The 26,312-nt window shown below is 41.5% G+C and overlaps 1 protein-coding gene across 1 annotated transcript; it reads right to left on the minus strand.

The window, feature by feature from the left end:
- Positions 1-103: 103 nt before the first annotated feature.
- LOC139656943 (gelsolin-like) lies at positions 104-25,673 on the minus strand. The gene is made up of 16 exons (XM_071534588.1): positions 25,530-25,673; positions 15,989-16,189; positions 14,024-14,178; positions 13,477-13,638; positions 12,574-12,723; positions 12,379-12,468; positions 11,840-11,972; positions 8,850-9,154; positions 8,075-8,208; positions 6,750-6,840; positions 4,070-4,240; positions 3,324-3,498; positions 2,371-2,492; positions 2,168-2,245; positions 1,997-2,057; positions 104-1,249 (listed from the first exon to the last, which is right to left on the minus strand). The coding sequence occupies exons 2-16, from the start codon at positions 16,182-16,184 to the stop codon at positions 1,080-1,082; spliced, it is 2,193 nt and encodes a 730-aa protein (XP_071390689.1). The 5' UTR covers positions 16,185-16,189; positions 25,530-25,673; the 3' UTR covers positions 104-1,079.
- Positions 25,674-26,312: the final 639 nt, after the last annotated feature.

Consider the following 26,312-nt stretch of genomic DNA (forward strand, 5'->3'; position numbering starts at 1 on the left):
CTAACAGTTGTTGTTGGTTTTTTCCACGATTGTTGTTATTTGTAACCAGAACAGTGTTAAAAGTGTCAGTGAATATAAAGAGAGACAGGTCATACCAGACACGTGTTTTACATTTGGGTTTTATTGGAACAATAGCAAGGCTTGGGAAACCACAGAAAGTGTCTCGGGGGATGTGATTGGTTTGGAAAGCAGCAAAGCTTTGATTTCCCATGAAAGTAGGCCACTGCAGCATTTCTCAAGCTTCCTGGGTAGGTTCTCTGGAACGGGCCGCAGCCAAAAGAGAAGCTGTGGAGTTGTTTTTTTTTTGCAAATAAATACCATAAGTAGTATCGCTCATGACAAGGCCTCTAAACTGTTGAAGGTACAAACAACTTCTCTAACAAGTAATCCTTAAACTATGGCGTAGTACCTCAAAAATAACAGATATAAACTGAAGGAAAGAAGATTAAGGCATTGGTTGTATTGCTTTTTTTTATAGGTGATGTATATTCTTGGCAGTGAGTTTTCCAATGCTACTACACACACCGAGGCTTTTTATGTCTTACTGTATGTTACCTCTCCTTTACTATTCAACAGTGAGCAGGTTCTTACTGTCAAAACCTATAAAAACAAAATAGATACATTTAAAAAGTGCTTCATTAATAAAAGACACAGCAGAGTGCGGTGAGTGCAAAATCCTACAGGAAGGCTGTGTATCCGTTAAAGCTCTATTTCTATTGGTCGCTTTCACACACTCCTTTCATAATAGGTATAAAAGCGTTACAGTTGCATGTGGGAATTAAAAAGTGAATTAAAATACTAACTGCACCGTTGATCTGTATCTCTTACACAGGATTGCTCTACGCTACAAGGTTTTGACACAAAGTAAAAAAAAAAACAAACAAACAAAAAAAATCTTCCTGTCATTGCGAGGGCAGGAAATTGAATCGGCAGAGTTTTGGTGACTGCCTGTTAAAAGTCTCATGACTGGAGCTCAGTGCTTGGCGGTAGGGCAGCGGGGTCAAGGGTCAGGGTTGAGTAGGATGGGGGATAGGGAGGGAGGGAGGGGGAGGAGAGGGGTGGGGTTGGCAGGCGAGAGCTCACAGCGCCAGTTCGGCCATGGCCCGCTCCAGCGGGTCGGTGGTCCAGTAGTCGTGGTCCCAGCCCAGGAACCAGCCGGTGAAGGTCGGAGGCTCGAAGCCCTGCTTGATCTTCACGATGGGAGTCCTGCGGTCTCGGTTGGCGGGATCTGTCTCGATGTAACGCACCGCTGGGGGACAAGACGATCGGATTACTTAAAATCCTTAATTTCCACATACTGTACAGTTCACAGGTTTCCCTCATAGAAGCAGACAATCACACAGTAGGATGATGTGTGTTTGCTCTATGTAAAACAGTAATAATATTATTTGTAACATTATTCTGGAAGTAATATTCTCCTATCCAAATTTAAGACATGCAAACTGACCAGTTATCTATATGAATGTCCATAATGAGCAAAATACGTGGCGATGAAATGCAAAAAGATATTGTACGACCGACTGTAATTATTTTCTTGATGCGTACGATTCTGTCCAATCCATTTGGAAATGTGCAAATTTCATATTTTGAATAAGCAAAATTTGGAAGTTTGACATGGGAAAGAAAAGCATGACTAATGAATATTATTTCAACTATTTCAGGCAATCCAGTTTTTCAATTTTCTTTGATCTTGAGAATGCAAAACTTCAGAAGAAAACAACAGAAAAACAACAGAAAAAATAATCAGAGTTAAGAAATATTTCTCCTTCTGCAGAACAACTTAAATGCTAAGTTTGGTGGAATACCCTTAAAAGTATTTGTGTGATTGGAATCAATTGAAAAGTTGATATTAGCTGTATTTCCCTTTAATATTTCACTGGTCCAAATGATTTCTGTTCCTGAGTGGTTCACATTATTGAGGTCGTACTGTATGTATTTTCCCATGGACATAATAGCATGATGTCTAGTGTTTTAGCTTCTTCCCATGTTTCCTCACCTGAGGTCATCGCTTCAGTCTTCTCTTCTTCGTGGGCTTCATTGCCGATCCAGACGAACACCTGAAGATGGGATTTGGGAGTGAAAGTTAGCTGATGCATGTTTTTCCTCACACTGCAGCGACTCTCCTCTGAACAATGAGGCAAAGGAGTCACAGCTCTAGTTTACTGACCTGCTCCCAGGTGTCCAGGATCATGACATCATCAGTGGCGAGGTCGTCCTGGGTGATCTCCCCAGGCACCTCCTCAATCTGGGAGAGGGGAAAGGATTAGTGATGCTGTAAAGGATTTACTGCATCCCAAAATGCAATAAATCAATAAAAATGCAAATTGCTCTCGTCATCTCATCGTCGTTCTCTGACAACTGAGGACTTACGACGAAGTTTCCAGTCTTGTTGGAGCAGGCGAAGAGCCTGGGTGGATGAGCGTCCATCTTGTCCTTCAGTCTGGTGGAGGTGCGGTACTCCGCCTTTCCTCCCAGCGCCTCCCAGAAGTCGTCTGCACACAAACAGAAACACATTTTCAGTCATAAAGTGATTCTCAGTGCTGGTTGCATTTAATTACCTTATAAATTTAACCATACTATATCCTAATAACGTAATTGTTTTTCAATAGATAAGTTTACAAACTATAACCTACAATCAATTTCATGTCAGTAACAAGGCAGGATCAGCATGGAAAATAGCGCCCCCAGTGGTCGTATTTATTCCATGAGATATTCCCTATCGACTTTGCCATTAACAAATCCAAAAACAATTCTCATATATAATTAACGGCAAAAATTTGGAATATAACTTTGAGTAGTAGTAGTAAAAAAAAAAAACTATTTTGCCTTTAGCAACCCATAACTAATTCCAATACAAAAAGGATTCCAGTTCATAATTGTTTTATATGAAATGCAATCGCTGTCATGTTTTGTACTGTGGTTTTATATTAAATTTGTAATGGAGAAATCAATTTCTCCCTGCGCTTTGAAAGCATCCAAAAATGTCACATGATGACTTCCCATTCCCACAGCTAGAGGGCTGATGATGTTTGAGGGATGATGATGAAATGAAGTCTTCTTTGCTTTGATATAAATGACATGCATCCCCCTTATTTGTACTGAAATACCAACAGAAATCAATAATTTACATACACATTATTCCCCTGTTTGAACAGCCTGACTACTGTTTATATCTGACCAGGACTGAACTGAACACTTCAACAACCACTTTTCCTACACAGAGAGTCCATCAGCTAGTTTTAGTATCATTTCTACTCAGAAAAGTAAAACAGGACAATAACAGAGTTCTAGTCTGGGATAATTTGAGCGTCTTGTTTTCTCACCGCTCTCTCCTCCCTCAGGCAGCTCCGAGGCAGAAACTCCCAGGATGCCACACAGCTGCTGCGCTCCCTGTTTCTCCGTGTCGCTGGCTCCCTGTCCGACCCACATGAAGGAGCCTCCGGGACTCACCAGGATGAAAGCATCGTTGGAGTTCAGGTTGGAGGCCGCAGCGTCAAGCTAGATGGGTTTGGACACACAGATTGTTGATTAACATGCACAGTCCTGCTGCCTCTGTGCTGTGTGTCTCACAGCGTATTGTGTTAGTGTGTAAGCTGTCAATTAGGGCTGCAACTAACAATTATTTTCATTTTCAATTCATAACTGAGTCTAAAATGTCAAAAATAATGACAAATGCCCATTACAAGTTACCAGAGCCCAAAGTGATGTTTTAAAATTGCTTACTGAGTCTGACCAGCAGCCAAAAAAAAAACACTGTAGTAAAGTATTCATTTTATAATGATATGGAACAGAAAAAGGCAGCAAATCTTGTGAAGCTGTAAGAATTGTTTGGTATTTTCACTTGATAAATGACTAAAACAATCAATTATCAAAATTATAATCAATTCATTTTCTAACAATTGACTAACTGATTAATCGACTTATCAGTGCCACTAAGACAAATTCCTGTAGACTGATTGTATTAGCAAAGTAAAGTGTCTCTTATTCTGAAAAGACAGTAAAATGTTTTATAAACAAGGCAATGTTCTTAAGAGTTCCTAAAAAAAGCGAGTGGTTTGTGTTCTCTTACCTCCACAGCTCTCGTGTGTCCCGCTGAGTTGGAGCGCACCTGGAAGAGGCGGGTTTCGCCCGGGGCGGACTGACCTCCGTCTCTGGACGTGCCTCCCCTATACACCACCATGGGCTGCCCTCCGAACAGACTCATCAAATGGGCCGGCTCCTTACCTTGGACCACCCTCACCTGACACACACACACACACACACACAAAGATATAAAAACACCAGCTATGATTATATGTTACAGTGATTCCCATAGTCTTTCTCCACAGCGCTGTGATTCCCATAGCAAACCATGCTTCATCGTTGTGTTTTGACGTTGTGATTCATCTCAAAGTGATACAACAAATACAGAAAAAAAACCCAAATCATCATAACCTCATCCTCTCTCCCTCGCTGCTTCCCCAGTATTGTGCTTTGTGAAATATGCAGAAACTACAGCGATCCCAAAATGTCTGCAGCACTCCCCACACAAGATGGCAGCATTGAGCTGTGTGCCAAGTCACTGTCCGTGTCCAAGATGGTGAGTGACAGGATTTCTGGATTCAGGACGCTAGGTGATGACGCAAACTACGTCTGCACAGTATTATGAGTCTCTTATTGTCATGAATATTCATGACTGGGAGAAGGGGGGGGGCTGTGATCAGTTCATCCAGTCGTCAGAGCAAAATATGCTAATCTTAAATATGCATGAAGAGAATGGGGAAATGGTAAATATTCATTGATGAATTTACATAATTGTGATCCACTGTTGTGCACTTCCAAACGACAAACAGAGCTACAAAAACATTCCTGACGCTTGTAAATTCCTGCTCTTTCTTTTTCTCTATTCTCTTTGTTTCTCTGTTGTTTAGTGAATTCCCAGCATGCCGTGCATCTGTCTATCTGGCCATCTGACAGCAGGATGCTCTGCCGCTCAGTGGACGCAGGCGGTTTCCCTCATCCCCGTCCTGCACAAAGGGTTTTCAGTTCCCTTCCCTAACTTAAAATCCCTTGTCAAATGAGTGTGACATTCCTCCTTACGGTTGCTTAAATGTGAGCTTGTTTTCCGCTCAGCTCGCACAAAGCCTTGCTTCAGCTTTTTACTCAAAACTGGAGACTTTCAGACTGGGGCATGGAGAGAAATCTGAGGTATAATAATCCACAAAATGGACATATTTTGATTATAGCTCTGTCACTCTCTAGTTGTGCACATTGAAAAAAGATTTGTCACTATAATTTCCTATTTCCATGTTTTACCTAGGAGTAAATCAGTCAAGTGAACTAAATCATAAACTGTGTGCACAAAATTGATGTTTGACAGCTTTTCTCGATTTAGATAGTGAGGGAGGGGAAATTCCCACAAAGATAAAGTTAACGGCTGCGAAATGTGTCCAGAACGAATGGATTCACACACTTGACCACGTCACGCGTCGTCACGCCACACCACAGAACACGACATGAACATGTGAGCTGCACATGCAAAATGAACGTACACATGAAGGGTGAAAGGCAGTTGCAGTGAGATTGCAGAAACAGTCCCAGAGACTCACATGAACATGACACCTAATACAGAGCCAGGGCGTCGTCTAAAGCAGTGGTTCTCAACCTGGGGTTTGGGAGCCCCTATGGGTCGCAATATAATTTTTGGGGGGTCACGAGATGATTTATGGGATCCGAAAAAACACATTTCTGTGACACACATTTATTATCTTGTGTATTTTTCTGATTTGTCTCCAATTTTTGCTTTTTTCTTGTGAAATAGTTTGAATATTTTTCAGGCTCAAGGCCTCCTCTGATAATTAATCAAATGAAACAACTTGAAAAGGGAAAAATATTAATTTGTAAATAGGCAACGTTTCGTTTTAAGGGGTCGCCAGCCAAAAAGGTTAAGAACCACCAACTAATCTTGTTTTATAGCACCATAATTATATACAGACTCTCTGTAAATACATTAGATACAAACACTGCAAATGTGCATTAGATATGCACATTTGCAGTGTTTGTCTGTTCAAAACATAAGGTTTAAGCCCGTTTAAGACTTTATAAGGTTGTCCTAATGTCAGGCCAGGGAATAGTTTGGAAACTGTACTTTATTTCTGTGTTGAGCAGACGCAGCGAGGGACAGAGAACGGAACTTCCCATAAACATCGCCACTGGAATGTCCTGTTTGTGTCCGGCCACGCTGATTTCACTGTTAATTAGACTCAGTTTATTTCTCACTTTAAAAAGCAAAGTACAGTCCTGAGAGAGCCGAAGTTTGTTTAACTGTAGCGCTTCAGATTAATTTCCAAGATCAATCGAGATATTCTGGAATGTGGGAAAGGAAGTGACCTAAAAACGACTGAGTGATTGATAAAAAATAAAAGTCTTCTTGCCACTGGCTCTGGACAAAATCATATGAGTCAGTGTGGGAGGATGGAGAGAGAGAGAGAGGGAGGGAAAGAATACCTGAGTGGTTATAGGAGCACCAACAACCTAAAGAGACAGAAAGGCAGGGAGTGAAGGAGGACAGAAGCGATGAGAGGAAGACCAGGAGGGAGAGGAGAAAGAGTGAGAGGACACAACAGTCATAGAGGTGGTTACTGTGCCAGGTAAGCAAGAGGAGAGCAGAGATATCACAGAATGAATGAAAATAATAATATACGTTTACAAAAAACGAGGAGCACATACATAAACATACAAAGCCAAGCCCAAGGACAGGTGTGTTTTACCTGCACAGGCCCGCCGCCGAGCTCGTCATCCAGCTGGGCCCCGAGGATGGCCGACGCCCCGATCTCATCCTGACTGGAGTCCATTCCCTGCCTGTGAAAGTGAAACGCTCAATTCAATTTATATTTCTATTGCATGCTCTTTTCTTTACCATTACAAAGTATTAGGGACACGATACCTAGTTCTAACCTCTTTTTCTCGGCCTTTTTCTCAATCCTTAAATGCTTCTTGAACCTGTGTCTTCCTTTCCGTCTACATTTCCCTTCTCTTCATAATTTAAGTGGATTTAATTGGTGAAATCACTGATCACTAATCACAGCTTCCACCTGGTTTCACCTGGTCAGAATAGTGATGGGAAAAGACATGTGTTCCTACTTTTCTGTACGCTTAGTGTGTGTCGTTATTGTCTTAAAGCTGCACTAGGCAACTTTGCATGTTGGCAAATGGCAGCGAGAGATAACTGCTCGAAAATGTTAACTTCAAAACCCAGAAACTCGTTGCAACTGAGTAGTGAAATCAAGCCTATATTTGTGTTCATTTATTGCTTTGAAGTGCTTCTATTTGTTTGCACTATTTATAGCAAATAAACGACTTGTTTTGTGCATTATACGGTTTCCAATGTTTGCTATTTTAATTTCAAAACCCAGAAATCATGTAACATGACGTCAGTAAATTGCACATAACACACTCAAGTTTACCAGCCAGGTCGGTCTGTGATGCTTTAAACCAAAGGATACTTAAGGGATGAGAGAGGAAAAGATCTAATGTTGGTGAGTCCAGCTTTCTGGACTCACTGCTGTTTAGGACAGTGTTTCTCAACGTGGGGTCCGGGGACCACCAGGGGTCCTTGAGGGGGGTTCCAGGGGGTCCCCAGCAAACTAATGAATTGTTAAACTTGACCATTATTCCATTTACAAGAAGTTAAGGCAATTAGAGAGTGTAGAAGAATGACTATTTTAGTTCTCAGATTTGGGTCCAAGAGACAAAATCTCATTAAATCGGGGTCCGTGGCCCTAATGTGGACTAAATTAGGGTCGTTGATATGAAAAAGGTTGAGAATCACTGGTTTAGGAGACAGTTTGGATTTCACTCTTAAGTTTTGATTTGTCACTTTCTCTGGGCAAGTGTCCATACCCAACACTAGAATTTAATTTGGTTAAATAGGGTGAATCTACAGTGTCTAAATTAAGGGGGATGGGACGCTCTTCTCTATTGCAGCCCCACTTTGTGATTTCAGCTGATAAGATGGGTGTATTTTCAGATAAAAGCCTTGCTTAGTGCAGCTTTAACTGACAAAATGACAAATGTCGATCGCTTGTCTTCTTACCACATGTAGATGATGTGTCCCTGGCGTCCTCCATGGTGGTAGTTATACAGGATGATGTAGCTGTCTCCTCCGTAGAACTGTCCATATGTGGACGGGTCCACCGCCACCTTGTCTGCTCCCTCAATACGCCAGATCTATCAAGACAGATAGATAGATAGATAGATAGATAGACAGACAGACAGACAGACAGACAGACAGACAGACACTTTATTAAACCGTGGACAAAATTCGGTGAGTGAATTGATTCATACTGCCAAACAATGGTCTCTGCATGAAAATTAAGTAGATATTGAGCAGAATCTTGCTCCTATGACTCTCACAGGATCTGCTCTTGTGATTCTGTGTGTTTGATAATTTAAAGACCGAGACTAAAATAATTGCTATCTGAAATTACACCACAGATACCTCAAGGGAAATGGTGGTAAAACTCGCGCTCTCATCCTGGTACATCGTGGTATCTTGGTAACCCACAGCCCAATCAAGATGGTAATATTAAAATCTGACTTATGACATTAATCATGGTATTACTGGCATACTATTACTGGCATTACTAAAAAAAAAACTCTCTGAGAAAAAAGCCTCAGTGAAAAACGAATAGAAAATGTTGAGTATATCTATTGCATTTATGTATTTTTGATTTATCATTTGGAAAGCATATTTTGTTTTTTGAATTGTGCTACAAAAATAAAGTGTATTATTATCAGAGCTAACTGACCTATGCATCCACCAGTAAAGGGCCTGAATAGTAGAAACCCGACTGACTCCTCCCTCTCACCTGTTTCTCTCCATTGCCGTCATCCACCATGCCGTGCTGGGCGGCCATGGCGGGCGAGTCGTGCAGGGTGGCGGCGTCGAAAGGCACTTTTTCGATTTTGGCGATGCTGTTAGAGATGTAGGCCACGCCCAGGCCCTCTGTCTGGTCCTTGTCCCGCCAGTTCTTGAAGAACTGCTTGAATAGCGGCGTCTCGCCCATCTCCGGCAGGATCTGCACCTGGGTGTGTTTGGGATAGCCCATCTTCTTGATGAAATCGTCCGCCGCCTTCATGGCTGCCTTTCGCTCCTCCATGTTGGCGTCTTTGCCTGAAGGGACGGGAAAACAGAGAGTTGGAAGCAAGAATAATCAACTAAAATGAGCGCAAGGGAGAAAGAATTATAGGATTTACTGAGTTGGACTCCCTAAAAATGTAAAATGAACAGTAATGTGCAGACAGGAGTGAAGATTTGTGTTTAGAAACAGTTAACAAGAATACTCTCCCTATTTTTGACAAGCTGACTGTGGGAGTGCATCATGTGACGGACTGGGAGAAGCAACAATATCCCATTCTTCCCATGGATGAAGTGTCAATATGGCATGAAGGCCAGAAAGACAACTGACATCAAGTCAATCTTTTGTCTATTCAAAGAAGCTGTGATGCAGAGGACAAAACCCTCCACTGTGGGAGATGTGGGTGGCTATCATGTTATCGATTAGATCAGTGACAGCGACTGAATTTGTGCCGGTTGGACTTTTATTGTGAGTTCATGTGCTATCGGATCGGATATATCGGAAAAACAAATTTCCTACTTGGAAATTTCACATGAACGCTCTCCAAAGACGGATACTAAGTTGGAAACTGAGAACATTTTGCTACCCGAGTTTCTGAATTATGACTCAACGGTGACTTTTAACCTTCTCAACAATGTGAAAAAATAAAGTTTTGTGAGTAAACCGTAAGAAAACACATACATATGCACCTTTATTGCAAGTTTGAAGTTAACCAGACAGCTAACATTTGTTTGAATGAAGTTAGTCTAATTAGCTTGTTAAGTTGTCTGTGTTTGTTTACTGTATGACTTCCGGCTTTTCCGACAAAACAGCACATGAAGGCAACGCTGTTTAGCAGCCGACTTGGAAGTCCTGGATGTTGGACCTTCCCAGCGGCACATGAACACACAGTTAGCTATACACACTCAGAGGCAGAGCTACTCTGGAGGAAGAAATAATCTCATTGGTTGAGTTAGACTTAATTGGGCGGAGCCAAACCACCTACCACAAGCCTACCACTCTTGCTACTAACTGAAAAAAATGCAATCTTACCATATAGGTTGGCTAGTTAGCCTATCTGACCTTCCAAATTCAAACTAGCCATACTAGCCTATAGCTATCTTGGTAAGCTAGTGAGCTGCTGACCTTCCAACACCATGAATGCCATGGTCATTAATGAATGAAAATAAGTAATTCAGCAGAAAGGTAGTGTATTCACATCCAAAAAACTATAACAGGTGCTTGGTATTAAACCATGAATTCATAAAAAGCAAGAAATACCCATTGAAGGCCAATAGAGTCTGGAATGTTGCTGCACCAAGGCAGCACCAGTGTGCAGGTATTTTCTTTTTTTATGAAAAGAAGTCCTTGCCATTTATATTTTTCATTGATATATTGATGAGATTGCTTTGTGCCCATTCAAGTTTGCAAGGTAGCTCAGAAAAATGGTGGTTCTTTGGCTCCACTCACTGAAGTTTAACTCAACCAGTAAGATTTACCTCTGCCTCCAGAGCAGCTCTGCCTCTGAGAAATGTTTAATAAACTAAAACTGATAAATTTATGAGTCTGATTGAACTAACCAGCCTCTCTTGATGCAAGACAGAATCCAGACACACAACACAGATGAGTAAAAGATCCTCGTCTAGACTGTCTGTCTGATATCTGAGCTTGCTTGATATTTCACACCCACCAGCCCTCTCCTGCCATGTCGATGATCCTGTATACATTTTTGTGGCAGTACTAGATCGGGTTATTTTTATTGTTAATGTTTTATTCATTATATTTAAAGTGCAGTGTTTATTTTTTTCTTTTATTATTTATTTGTTTGTTTAAATCCAGGGAAGAGTTATGCTGAGCATGCACACTGATCCAAACTCACATCGACGCAACAAGCTTGTCTGACTCCAGGGGGAGTTTCCTATTGATTGATGATGTAATTTTCTGATTAGCTGTATTGATCCTGAAGTCACATTGATTGAGATGTGTGATCGTCTATATCTATTGATCCCAAAGTTGCATTTGCGTGAGTGACAGTTCGTCGGACTCAGGAGAGTAATGCTGAAGCCGCATTAAGATGTGTGATGGTTCGTCAAATGGAGAGTGTCCTATTGATTAGTGATGTCATTTAAGCCCCTCCCCCTTTCCTGATTGGCTTTATTTTGATCATCTATATCCATTGATCCCCAAGTCACACAGAGATATGAAATTATTGTTAAAGCTGCTCTGATATGAGTGTTGGCTCGTCAGACTCAGGAGAGAGTTTCCTATTGATTGGTGATGTCATTAATGACACTCCCTCTTTCCTGATTGACTGTTTTTCATTGTCTATATCTATTGATCTCAAAGATGCATTTTGCATTAATGATAACTATGATGAACCCAGTATGCAGGACTTCACAGATAAATATACCTTTGTGCTATATGAATAAATTTAAGCACTAAAAATAATGTGAAGGGAGCAGGATGCATTGTGAAATGAAAATAGCATCTTATCATAAATTACATGTTATTTTTATTCTATTTGTTTCATAAAGCTTCATAAAGTTATATAAAGTTAATTATTATTATTATTATTCTTATTCTACAGTCAAATCAACCGTTGGCATTTGTGCAATATAACATTTTACAATTTTTTTCCACATATCCTTTAACAGTGGTGGCAATTTTCTAGCTATGATAGCACACTACTGCTAAATGAACATAAGGGGAATACTGCACTACCCGCTGTGACCTTGACTGACCTTTCCAGACGAAGATCTTGCCATCAGACCCATGGTCCAGAATGAAGCAGTCGCCGGACTCCAAGGCACTCTGGGAGAACGGGTTCTCTGCTGCCACCAGGGCGATGGTCATGTCTCCACTGCCATTGGACACCTGGCAGAGGGAAGAGAGAAGAGAGAAGAGACACTTGTGGATTTGAGAAATCAGTGGAACAACAGGCACTGAATCAGATGCAGCACTTCAGTGTGAATTAGTTTACCGACCGGCCATTTAGAGCAACAGGTTGCCCAGGTTGCTCTACTTTTCCTGTAGAACTAAGATATCAAGATTGCAAATATAAATCACCACAGTGACCTAACATTGTAAATATCAGCTGCAATAAAATCACTAGTTACTTAGTAATGGCCATGAAACAGAGCTGCCACGGAAAAATACAACACTTTATCTCTTTATTGATACGCATGGTAAACCCTTCAATAAAATTGTATTATATTAAGGAGATAAGCACTGTGATAGACAATGACAACATGCATGTGTGGGGTTTTCCCAGTTCTCTCACTTTGTAGAGTTTGGCCATCTTGCGGTTTGAGGCGTCAGCTTTGATGTCATCAGCGGCTCCTTCAGGCAGATCTGGTTTATCGCCGAGGACCTGAGAACAGAAGAATAAGAGTTTTGCATTAGCACTGATTTTAAGATATAAGTCCACTGCAGAAAAATACGAGACTTCAGGGCCCAAATAATTCACTGGTCTCACCTCTATCATCTTCTCTCTCTCCGCCCCTTCATCACAGACATAAACCCGGGCTCTCCCACTGCGCTCGTTGTCTCGTATGCCCTTGGCGACCTGAGTGGCCTTCAGCTTCTCAAAGCGGTTGCTCTGGGATCCACACCACTGGTAAATCTCCTGTAAAACAACAACAAGAGCAGATTGCAGATTAGGTTTTTGTGTTTCTCAAAATTAAGACCACATTTCCATTATCCCCATTGTTTCCTGTTGCAAAGAGGATGTTTCTATTCGCCCCCCCCCTTGGTGCATCACTCCATGTTTGTTTTGAAGAGCAAGAAAAAGGAGAAGAGCCGACTACAGCCCTTGATAACAGTGAATCTGCATTCCAACAAGGCCGGCTAACATGAAGTTGTGTAGTCGGAATAGTGGAAGTGGAATAAAGTTGTATGTTACTTGCAAAGTAAAACAGTTCCTCTTTTGTGCCATAAAGCGTTTTATGCCATAAAAAACCTTTTGTGCTGTAAAATGATGCAACAAATATCCAGTGAAATCTGGTGGCACACAATGTAAACTGCAGTGTAGCAGCTGCCAATCAGCAATGGTCTTGTTTGTTTACAGTAATTATACTAATGTGTCAAAATGAATGTGGTTAATATGTTTTACTGATCTTTAATACCCAATTTGTTAATGTAGTATCTATTTCATAGCATTTCTATTATCATGTATATCCAGTGATAATGATCTGCTATGAACTTCCTCATGCAAATTCAATATTGGCTGATAAGAAGAATGAACACATGCAATAACAGAATGGTTAGATTTGATAAATAATACTGTCCAACAATATCTATACTATCTCATATAATTTGTCTTTGTCCAACTCAAATTGCTGCACTAACACATATTATTATGTTTATCAGTCCAACTCACATCACCCAGGTCCAGAATGAAGCAGTCTCCCTGGTTGAAGCTGTCCCAGCTGACTGGCACCTCCGTTGCCCGGACGGCACGACGACCTTTGACCTGGAGCACCCGCTGCATAATCACCTCGTTGGTGACGACGTGCTTGAACCCAGACGCCACGCCCCCTTTCTAGAAGGTAAGAGGATTAAAATGAAATATCTGCCATTTCAGAGAAGTTGCACCTAGTTGAAAATCCCAAAATTAAAATATATGATGCTGCTTATGCTGCGGATAGTGGGAAACTTAAGTTCTTGTTTTGCAAAATGATAACACTTTTACAGACTGGATCGTCATATTTTAGAGATATTGAATTACGAAGTGCAGTTAATGATTTATTCCCCATAATGGTTATAGTGTTTTGGAAATGGACTCTTCAACATTACACATTTAAACATTTAAACTAAAGAAACATAGATAGGATGCCCAACTCCTATACAACAATTACTGTACATGATCCCAGATTTAAAATGTAAAACGAAGACAAATGCAGCTCACACAAGACCTCAGACCTTACCATGTATTTGATTCCGGACTTGAAGTAGCCCAGAAAGGCTTTGGACTCGTATCCCTGGACCTCGCGGTACTGGATGGGTTTCCCTCCCAGGTAGTCGTCCATCTGGACTGTGAAGATGGCCGCCGAGCCGCTCTCATCCTGGGTGCAGAAATCACCTGGACGAAAGAAGCCAAACACATACTCCATATCAGTTCGGTCCTCAGAGAGTTTACGCCTTACTTTCTCCTCAGTACCAGCTGCCCAGAGAGGCACATCTTCTGTCAGACAGGTCCTGTGTCTGAGCTCAGAGGACGAGATCAATAGCTGGGACAGTAGAGGAGGCGGGGTGAAAATCCCAATAGACACATGCAACATTATTCTATTTCTGGGCGCTCGCACTGGTTTGCTGGCACAATGGATGGTTACGTCAGATCCTGTTTATTGGTAAATGCTGTTTCCATGATCAATCCGCAGCTGACTAAAAGCATATAAAATCAATTCTATTAAAATAGACCCGACTCAGCTTCTTCCTCCCTGTCTGCTTTGAACCCTAGTCTTCATCCATTCTGCTGTGAACGAGATGATGCTTGCAAAAAACTAACTGCGGGGAAAAAGCATGCAAATTAGGGATGCAGTGATACCACTTCCTCTGCCAAAACCAATTCTGAGTAGGCCTACTAAGCTTAATGTATTGGCTGATCATACCCATTACTTTTACTAAACAATATAGACATAAACCTCATCCTTGTATGTGTAAAAAGGTAGAAAATCAATTCACTTTGCTTTGATTTCTGACATGTTGCATGTGGCTCTTGGTATCCAGACAAATATCTGATAACATTGTTGAAGGAGAAATCCGTCCTCAGATACTCTTGCACTGTTAGATATTGTGTGCAATACATTCCAGGAGTTATTTTGTGATGATGTTTTGTAATTTACTTTTTTGGTGAACCTACTTTCCCTCAACCTGCCTTGTTTACGTCTACTTCAGTTAGTGATATCCTACATTTCCCAGAATGCCTAACGACAGCCCCCAGAAAATGTGCTGGAACTCATTGCATCCAGCTGTTGGTTTCACACGCAGATGGAGAGAGCGATAGCAAGTTGTGCCCCTTACTGTGGCTGCATTGCATTCTGGTCTATTGAGGCTACTGTCTTCTACAATGGATTGAACACTGGTACAAAATGGTGGATCTACAAAGAAGCCCTTGCTCTTTGATTCTGAAACCAAACCTCACGTTTACCGCTGATGTTTTAGATATTTGAAAAATGTTTTCTGCTATCAAACTCCATTGTAGCCTGTAAAGCCAGATGACTCATTTGCGAGCTGATCACACTGCAAGGCATGTCTGCCCCCCCCCCCCTCAGTGATAGGAAGGTAGGAGTAAGGCGAGTCAGTCTACAAACTGGACAGTCCAATCACAGTTTTGGATGGTGGCGTTGGCTGTATACTAGAAGCCATATCTTCTATTATTTCAGAATTCAACGGCATAAATGCAATAAAAGAACAAATAATTGCGCTGAAGCCTTTTGTCAGAGGTGTTTTTGCTTTTCTTCCTACTGGATTTGGTGCATCAGACACAAATGCTAAATATTGCTCCTATGTGCTAAATTACATAACATTGTTTAGCAGCTAACCTTGTGATTCCATGACACTGAGCCTACATCATATGACTCATTGTTCTGATTTGTTTAAGCATTTAGCATAATGCAAGTCAGCAACACTCTTTAGTGTTCAAGTGTCTCAGTGGGATCAAATCACAAGACTCATCTGGCTGGCAAGGCTAAAATACACCAAGGAAAACAAGAAAAGTTAATAATAAAATACACTATAAAACAACAAAATGGAACAGGAATGCAAGCTACATCAGCCAATACCTGAGTTCAAGTATTTTAGGGTGGATTTTCCCTTTAATATCTGCACATTCATAATGGAAACGCTTAGTTCTCTGTGATAAAACAATAATCCAGCTGCACCGCACTCACCGAGCCAGAAGTGGAGGTCGTACTGCAGGTTCCCGGAGCGCTGCTTGATGGTGTTGAGGATGAGGTAGGCGTCTCCGGTGTAGAAACCGCCGTACAGATTCTGTGGAACCGGCACCAGGTCAAACTTCTCGATCCTCCACACCTGGAGGCCTGGCTGCTGCCCGGCCCGCTCGAACTCTGGGTGGTACGCTGCCATCCTGCCTGGGGGGGGGGAATCAGACACCGCTCACTTCGGATTTGCTCTTTTGTTTTTCTCACTCTGGTCTTGTGGCAACACACTTGGGATTTATGCTCAAAGTATTTAGTCAACTACTGTAGAGATAAGAAGAGTCAATCTGCGATAACCCCTTTAAGTCTCTGTGTTAAAACTCCCCATTTGTAAGGTGTTTGCTCAAGAAAACCCTCAAGCCACTCCCTGAGCCTGAGTTGTTGCCATGGATACGAAGATAAAGTTTAGGGTTATAGTTAGATATTAATGCAGCGTGCAGTGAGTCACTGGTGCCCTGAGCTCAGGGTGTTTCCTCCAGCGAGCAGGAAGGGGAAGTGCTGTGAGCCGTGACTCAGTCTGGGAACGGGAGCCTGAGCCGCCGTGGCAGACGACTGGATATTTATTATTATATAGCGAGGAAGACTCGTGTAGTACTAGGATTATAACACGTTCTGTCTGTGATCTACTGCTCTTTCTTTTTCAAACAAACCCACCTGCATACACTACCAGTCAAAAGTTTGGACACACCTGATTGAATGTTTTTCATTATCTTAAAGCCATTTTGAGCTAAAGGCTTATGCTTAAATGCTTGAAATTTGTTTCTTAGACAAATATAAATAGTGAAGTTGATCCTATGTATGAATTTCTTTCCAAAGCCTTTGCCTTTCCATCAAGGCAAAGGGCGGCTACTTTAAAGAATCTACAGATACATAGACATAGATATAGACAGTTTTGATTTTTTTTAACACTTTTTTGGTCACTGCATAATTCCATTTGTGCTATTTCATAGTTTTGATGTCTTTACTATTATTCTAAAATGTGGAAAATAGTAAAAATGAAGAAAAATGTGTGTGTCCAAATGTTTGACTGGTAGTGTACACACACACACACACACACACACACACACACACACACACACACACACACACACACTTCAGTCATATCTGACAGCATAAAAGACATGTGGCGCTGAATCAAGAGTTTCAAGTAGCTGTTGGAGCCGGATTGGATTACAACCCACTTGAGTTCTCTGTCTGGCATCTGTGGCTGTTTGAGATTTTTAAGATGCGAGTTGAGCATCGCGATAAAATCTATGTTACAACCATCTATACACTTTTTTTTTTTTTAGCTACAGTTAACAGTTACAGTAACAGTTAAAAGAAAAGCAGGAGCTGATTCAGTTTGTTCAGAGATCTCAGACAACTGACTTTAAAACAGCTGAGTATGTAGAGCCTTGTTTGCGTAAACGTGCCAGACTAGAGGAAGGAAGTTTCAAAATGAATGTCACTCTTCAGATTTTCTCAACTTCCACAGAGCAGACCATAACAGAGCAACGTAAAGCTGTTAGACCTATATCTACGTCTATGAGTATAGCCTGTTCTGTGTCATTCCCTTATATATTGTTTATTTATTTATTTATTTCCCCCCTCAGATGGACGAATAGGGATAGAGATAGGGATTCTCTGTGCAATTTCCTCAATAAATTATTAGACCTAAGTATTTACGATCAAAACTATAGTCTGTAGTTTTAGTCTATAGTAGTTTTTACAGCAGACTCCACACTGCACACCATGTATTAACTACCGCTGCTGTAAACATTCCAGAAAGAGTGTAAACAAACTCTCTGAAGTGAAGTAGTGTTCCCAAACAACAACACAGCCTCTCTAAACAGGGGCGCTGCTGCTACTGCGCATTTCTGTGCAATTATTCCTTTATTTTACTCATTTGTTTAATGACACGTTACTTGATCTCTGGTTATAAGACATTCAAAAACATCGGTGCTTCCTAGCTGCTATGAAAGCGGCATGTGTTGCAGCTGTTTATGAAGCTCCTCAGGTTCGGATATATTACAAAAGTGTTAGAAACTGGAGTTCATGCAGTTCAAGTGTTACCAAAAAAAAAACGGAATAAAGAATAGAGTACTCCACAGGAATGCATTATAGAGGGAGGCTGCTTCTCAATTTGCATGACTAACCATCCACATTTGAGCAAGAATCGGCCATTCTTCTAGACGGCAGGCTGCCCACAAACATGGCAAGAATCCGCTCCTGACCTTGGAAGGGGGAAGTGGCTCAGGATTCATGCAACCAGCACACGGTTGCATGAAAATGTGGGGTTCCTTTTCCCTCTGCTCTCGTCTTGAGCAACACCCCGACTCATTCCACGATACTTTTGCAACTATGGAATGTTGTAATTAAACATGGAGAATTATTGTTTACTCTTCAGTCTCCTGGTATGTGGTTTTAATGTTTGAAAGTCCACCACCAATATCTGATTTTTGTACGTGGGTCATTTTGGCTACAACCATTTTACAGGTCATCAAAGAGAAACATATGGATGAAGGAAGGTGGGGTTTTTTTTGAGGGTCTGCCAGCTACATGGAGTTTAACTGGAGTGACATGGAGTTTAGCCCGTCGCCAGGGGGCGGGGCGTTCAAGCAGCACTGCAGACATCATGTTCTGTTTTGCCCAATATCAAGTTCATAGAGCTGCAGGCTGGCCGTGAACTGTGACAAGCATGATCAAATAAACAACAATTTTCCATGTTTCTCCTGTTTATTATTTAGTGAGCAAAATGCACCTCGTCTATATTTCCAAACAGCACTCGCTTTTTTAAAGATGCTGCTTTACTTTCTGCTATTGTGCGCATTGCAGCAGAATCTGAATCAGAATCGTTTTGTTGGCCGAGTTTCCACACGAGGAGTTTGACCTGGTTCTTTGCTCTCAGTTCACGATAAAACAAACACAAATGGAGATAAAGCATTATCGTAAAGCTCCGGGAAACCGGAGACAGCAACAATCACTTTCTGCTTCACTGTCGATATGGAACTTTAGTGCATAGCTAGATCAAATCCCTATCTGCAATTGGTTGCTGCTTCAGCGCGTCACTGCTCATTTGCATAAAGTTAACCTCAGCTCAACTTTATCTCATCGCCAGCTATCACTGAAACTGAATGACTGCCGGCCGCTTTTGTAGCTCATGAATCTTTTGGTCTGAGCGCACGGTTAAGGCGAGGCAAGGCAAGGCAAGTTTATTTATATAGCACATTTCAGCAACAAGGTTAAGTCTACCTTCTTGATAGTGTTGGGGGCCAGATGCCGTCAGATGCCAAGTACAGTAGCTAGCGCGTAGATTTCTTGGATACAAATCTTTTGGACAGAGATATTCAACATTCTAAGGACATTAATGTGTCAAGGTGGCTCTCTGGGTCGTAGGCTATGCAGACATATAGACCTATACGATTTAAAATCTGGTTCATGCTTCACGCAGAAATGGACGGACCAGAGTGTGCGTGTTCAAATCAACGTAATTGTGGCCGAAACAATTGGATGCATTGGAGTCGCACGGGAGGTCATGCACCACCTGAAATTTGAAACGACGCAGATGATGATGATGCAGCGCCTCTGTCCAGGATTGGCTGAACGAAGAGGTACCGGGATTACTGTCTGATTCCGGAGGGGTTATTATTATTATTCTTTTATTTTTGATTAGGTACATGGAGAAGTCTTGAGAAGTGCAAGAAGCATGAATGCCAAGGTACACGGATGCCAAGTCTACCGCGCGTCTAACCACACAGGAAATATGAACCAGTAATAACAACTTTGTAACCCTACTTTGCAAACTTCTGGTAAGCATAGCCTTAACACACAGATGCCAATCACCAGATATGAAGTGGGAGCACAATGGGAGATAATAGTGTTAGACCGATGTATCAGTTTGCCAAGATGTCGGGACGATATTGGATATTGGCTCATACCATCCACCACTGATACGATGGAGGTTCCTCCCTTACCACAGATACATAAAAACAGTCTGTAAATCCTGCGATGAAATTTAATGTTCTTAGCAAATTTAATTTATTAATTTAATTGTTCCATTATGTTAATTCGTTCTTTATTTAGAGGCCTAATATATCACTGACTTTACCCTATACCATTGAATGCATGCGGTGGGTCACACAGACATAAGGAGCTGCTATACCATCTAAAATAATTTAATTAGTCTGGGTTTCTATTAAGAGTTTTAGTGTCACATGATGGTCTAAATGCTGTTTCAGAAGGTTCTTCCACAATGACAAGAATAACATTGTTGGGGAAACAATGAATACTTATTTTTGGGGGAGGAGCATGAAAAAGGTCAAATTTAAAGACTTTGAATATTGCCACAAAATAACGGCTATTCGCAAATTGAGACTAAAGCTTTCAAAGAACCATATCTATTGAACCCCAGGAGACAGAGCTGAGAGAAAAGGAGACACCATATGAGCCAGTTTGGTGACCATACTGTCTGCCATGCTGCTCTAGAGCAAATCCTTATAGAACATCCAATGTATATAAGTAGAGTGATACGTATTGTCTACTGTCCTTAGTCTGTAGGTAAGCTCATGTTATACTTGTATCAAATCAGTATGTACTGTAAAACTCTCTACACCAATGCCATTGGGAATAAAATCCTGTAAAATCACTGTACTTGGCAACTGAAGTGATTTTGATGTGGCAACTGACCTCCACTAGCACCCAAAAGAGATAAAAACTCCTCACTAACGTTGCTAACATCCCAAAGTATACCAAACACGTAGCATTGAAATTATTCAAATGTCAAAAATGCATAGATAAAATCTGTAAAAAGTGATATCTTCTACTAAAGTTGGACAGGCAATACATGGGAGATGCTGCCATATCCTCAAAACTGCTACTTCCTAAATGCCTGAGGAACCATCTAAACCGACTGTGGTGAGCAATGACAATGGCTTTATGTTCTCAAACAACTGGTAATAAATTACTTTCTGTTTGAGTTGATGTACGATACTCATTAACTGAAACTGACACACCCAATACACTAAAAAACAGCTTGCATCTAAGTTGAGTTGAGGCTCGTCATCGACATGGAAACATAATTTAAAACTGTTTACAGAGTTTTATGGATGTACAACTGTGCAACAAAGGACAGAAGAAAGAAACACAAACTTAAATTTGAAACCAAATTCCTGAAGCAATCGCTCGGCATATTAATGCCCAAAACCGGTCAGAGAAACAGGACACAACGTTATACCAGAATAGAGAGAAATTGGCTGCTGTCACAGGAAAAAGAAACTTGTTACTTCAGTTTTGATTCTCGTCTTTACTAAGTTTTACATTGTCTCTTATAGGTAGACAGTTGCACCCATGAAACTCATCCAATCCCCACGATACATTTTCAAAAATGTACTGTATGTCTAGCTGTCTATCTGAAAAATAAGGCTGCTTTTTTTTACAATTCCTGAAAAGTTGACTTGTTCAAGAGAAAATGTTTCCATCCGACAGCAGCACGATACCTTCACTCTGAAACATTTCAGTCGTGGAAAATCTCCCTTTTGTGTGACTTCCTATTCTGAAGATCTTAGTACCTGCTGTACTAAATATGATTGTCTTTGACTGTGATCTTCCCACTGATGGAGGGAAATGTTCTGTCTGTCTCTGTTTATCAAAGCAGTTACATCCCAGAGTTAGATTCCCGATAGTGTCAGTGACTTCATACAGCAAACATCTGAAGAGATATCCAGCATCTTAATAAACCCACACTTTCAACAATCAAAGCTAGTATTAAAACTTGTGGAAAGGTGAGAGGTTCCAGTGCAGCATTTTAAATGTATCTAGTAAGATAGTATGGCAGCTGGCTAGAAAACAACAGAACGACTGTTATTTCTTTGTAAAGTATATTATAAGGATGTACAGGTCTATTTTTTCAACGTCGACTAGTTGGTGGTTTGTCAAAACGATTAGCCGACTAGTCGGTCTCAAGATAGGCCTGTATTTAAATCAGGCTGTACTGTGGCTTAAGAAGTTTTGTGGCGATCTTAATAATGAAAAAGCATGAACAGTGTGTTTTTTGAGGCAGAATGCTTATCAAATTCTGCTTAAAATTAATTAAGGAAAAGGAGAAATATAAAGGATCTTCCTGGTCTATTTCTTCCTTTGTGCTCGTGTTGAACACGGACCTGCAGCCTCGGTCTAGTTTACAGTTTCTGCATGATGACATGTTTTAGATGAAACTTTAATGGGGCAGATTTAAGACAGATTTCCACAAGCTTTATAAAATTGGTGGGATTAGGCTAACTTTGGCGTCGTCACAAAAAAAGGATGAATAAACTAGCAAGCACTGCTGCATGCCAGCGTGTGCTGGTTCAAAACATAGATCTAGGTCTTATTGCTTTATATTAGTAGACATGAAAACACTAGTAACATAGTTTAAATATACTTTGACCTACTTTGATAATCAAAATAAACAATAGTTCAATGTCAATAGTTCGAGTTGACCAACTAATCGACTAGTCGACTATTCTGGCCCATCCCTCATATATTAAGTAGTTTTATACACATAAGACAGTTACTATGCAAATGCTTGTAGGACAAAAATCATTTGCAGACTAACAAATCAGGAGAGATCTTCAGTAACTCAGTAATGTTTCTGTTTCTGGGACATTCTGGGCAGCACCAGTCTGCTGCTGAGTGCTTACTCCAGGTTTGGCCAGTGACTCAAGAGGGGGAGGGGTGGTGATGGTGGGGGGGGGGGGGGGGGTGAGGGGGGTAGTTTGGTTGATTCAACACACAGCACAGCTTAGAGCGTAAATAGAACAGGTCACGTGACTACTGGTTAGCGCTTCATAGGCATGCTGGGAAAGCAGATGGTGTCTGCAGTCCACCCACCTCTGCAGAGCCGTAGAAACTCGGCAAGTTGCAGTCCTGCCCACTTATTAGGGGTCTTTGTCCTTCCCTCTCCTCCAAACCAACATGAAGTGAGTCGGTCATTCCAGGACTCTCAGCCTCAGATATTTCGACCCCCCACACCCACCCCTCCCCAGTTTAACAGCTCACTTTCTAGCTCAGTCTGGAAAGAGATATGGAAAGCTTTTTTTGGTGCAGGCCTTCATTTCAGAGGCCCGAGCGGAGGAATGATTCGCAAAACTTGATCCGCTGAACTGAGACGCACTGTGCAGAAAGCTACAGTCGAATTAAATGCTGTTAAAGAGCCGTTTGAGGCACTTCAATGTGTCTATTTGTGTGTTACTGTCCTGCCACTAAAATCAGACACATAATCAGGCGTCTCTGAAAAAAATCTTTGAGCTTTCTACCGTGTCCGTCCTAGGTTTCTCTCCAGTTCTGCTAAAAAAGAGATTCCTCAGTCGGAAAAGGGGATTCTTGGGTGACTCATGTTTTCCATGCATGCCTCTCTCATCTGCTGTGGGCCGTCCAGCTGCCCTCCGGCTCTCACAGGACCCGTCAGATGGCACTTTGCTTGGACTGTACACACTTAAATAGCCGCCCCTCTGCTTTACTTCCCTCTCATGTGTTTACACAATGTAAAACACGGAGAAGAGGAGGGTCAAAACGCTCTACTTTACAACATTGTAAACAATGGTTATTACAGGAACAGATGGTTATCAAAAGGAACAACCCACCCTAAATCACTTTAAAACTGTTAAAAAAGCAGCTATTGGCAATGTACCTTGCCTTTCGGGGGCCTGTTTTGTTGTTTGGTGGTGTGTTTTTCATATTCCCATGGATAACAGGCCAAATGTAGATGACATGAATCACACTGAGATATTTCCAGAGCAGCCACAATGGAGTTTGATGGCAGAAAAATTCTCAGCTGTCTCAAACATCAATGTCTGGCTTTGGTGATTCAAAGAGCGAGGGCTTCTTTCTAGGCCATTCTCACCATTTTGCACCGACATATAACAACATCATACAGGGAGAAACCCATCCTAGAAGAGACAGAGAGACCAATTTCTCCACAAAACAGCTGCCTCAGTAGACCAGAATGCAATGCAGCCGTATGACACGTTGCATTTTGAGCAAAAGGGGAGCACAACTCTCACTTTTTTCTCTCTCTCACTGGAAAAACTCTTGCTCTTACTATGCTATCACTGCCGCTATCCCTATCGTTATCGCTCTCTCCACCTAAATGTAAAACCCCCGGCTGAATGCAACATCTCTCGGGGTTGTCGAAAGGCATTCTGGGAAACGTAGGAAAATCAGTAAATGAAGTAGAAGTAGACGAAGAAGAAGAAGAACAAAAAAAATGAATTACTATATATCATCACAAAATATCTCTGGGAATGTACTGAACATCACAAATTGATGATATATAACAGTGTAAGAGGATCCGAAGGTGGATTTTTCCTTTAAACTCACTATATCAGCACTATAACCTGCTGTACTACTGAGAGAGTCAAAGTCAAACAAAAGATTAGTTTATATTTTCTTGGTTTCTGCTCTTTCCTTGTTTAAATTTATGGAGAATACCGTTCATATGCAAGTATCTTCCCCTTGCACACACACACACACACACACACGCATAAAGGCCAGGTTGTTTCAGGCTCCGTCCAACACAGTGGATCTGAAGTGGGGTGTCGGTGGATTAGGTGTCCCGTAATCTTTGGCCCTGTTACAGCTGAGCGACACAGCGCTTTCTGATTAGCTGACCAAACCAAAGGCCGCTCTATCTCTTCCTCTCTCTCTCTCTCTCTCTCACACACACACACACACACACACACATACGCACACACAGACAGACGCAGTCATACACATGCACAGACAGCCTTACAAATAACCACATGCAGGATGTTGAGACTCATGCAAACTTCCTTAGTGATTTCATGCATAGTCCCAGTATTTAGTTGTGTGTCTCCATGGAGACCGCAGATGTCCCTAAATAGATTTTAAAAACCCAGCTGTTGAGAAGTGAGAAGTTGCCTACACACTTCAGCTTTTACTCTTAAAACTACTGCTGAGCATTCCCAACATCTGATATTTTGTATTATACTGCAGCAAAACTACTGTAGGTTGTGGTAAATTATAGTTTTGATCAGTTTTATTAGTTTAGTGTCATACCAGGACAGCCCAAACTCAGTTTAACAGTGGAAAAAAATTACTCAAGCCCAATGGCCTGATGAAGTGGACCCATAGAGCATTTTTTTTTTGGTTTTCACCAGGTTTTCCACTGTCCATATATGGCATCATTTGCGTAGGATTTTGGCAAATAAAAGGCTGGCCTAGCATCCTTTTCAACAAGTTAGGAACAAAGAAACACCAGATATTGGGTTCACATAAATAACCCACTCCTTTACATAATTGCTATCTACAGCAGACAGAAAACAAAACATATTGCACAAAGGACTGAACAGATTTACACAGTATCTCCATTTTGTTCTATTTGCATGAAAAGATAGAGGCTAATTAAATAACGGTCCGTTTCATTGATTGGGTATCACATTACTGTGCTTCAATCTGTGCTACACGGCCTTTAACAAACTGCGTTTTTATTCACGGCGATGCGATTTTCTCCGCTTACCTAAATGCTGAATGTGGTTTGGACCGCGATGAGTGCTTTGCTGCTGCGGGGAGAGAGAGGCTTTGACTCGGCGGGGCAGAGTCACACAGATCGGCTGTTTATGCCTTTTGGTCCGGGCAACTCCCCGTTACGACACTCCCCCGGTCTGCCTGCCGCAGGAGGGACACACACACATACACACACACACACACACACACACACACACGTACACGCACACTCACGCTCTCTCTCTCTCTCTCTCTCTCTCTCTCTCTCTCTCTCTCTCTCTCTTTCTAGCCTCAGTCTGTCTCTCTCGCCATTTATCTATCTATCTATCTATCTATCTATCTATCTATCTATCTATCTACCTATCCTATATACACGTGCACGCGCGCGCACACACGCACAGAGCGCACGCAGCCACATCTCTGATTTCAGGGAGACTCACTATAACAAAGGCTCTATGTGAAACTATTTCTAACATGGAAGGCTTACGGGTTCTGTTACATGGGGCAACGCTTGACTCATTCAATACTGAGTCAGTGTGATTTACACTGCTGAACTATTGCCAATGCAAAACCACCACCAATGCAAAAAAAAAAAGTTGTTTGCATTGTTGATTTGTTTACTTTAATAATTATAAAAGGCATATGTGTCCACACTTCCGGCCTCTATCAATATATGACGTCATAAATATCGTCAGCAGCAGGACCTGCTGCTGGAACAACACTGCCCCTGTCTGGTGCTGGTGCAGCACTGGGTGGCTCTGATTGCTGATGCAAACAGACTATCCAACACGCATGT

The sequence above is a fragment of the Centroberyx affinis genome, unplaced genomic scaffold, assembly GCF_046629955.1.
Source record: "Centroberyx affinis isolate AG114_WGS23_722 - 3 ecotype Tasmania unplaced genomic scaffold, CSIRO-AGI_Caff_v1 ptg002586l_1, whole genome shotgun sequence".
Lineage (NCBI taxonomy): Eukaryota > Metazoa > Chordata > Actinopteri > Beryciformes > Berycidae > Centroberyx > Centroberyx affinis.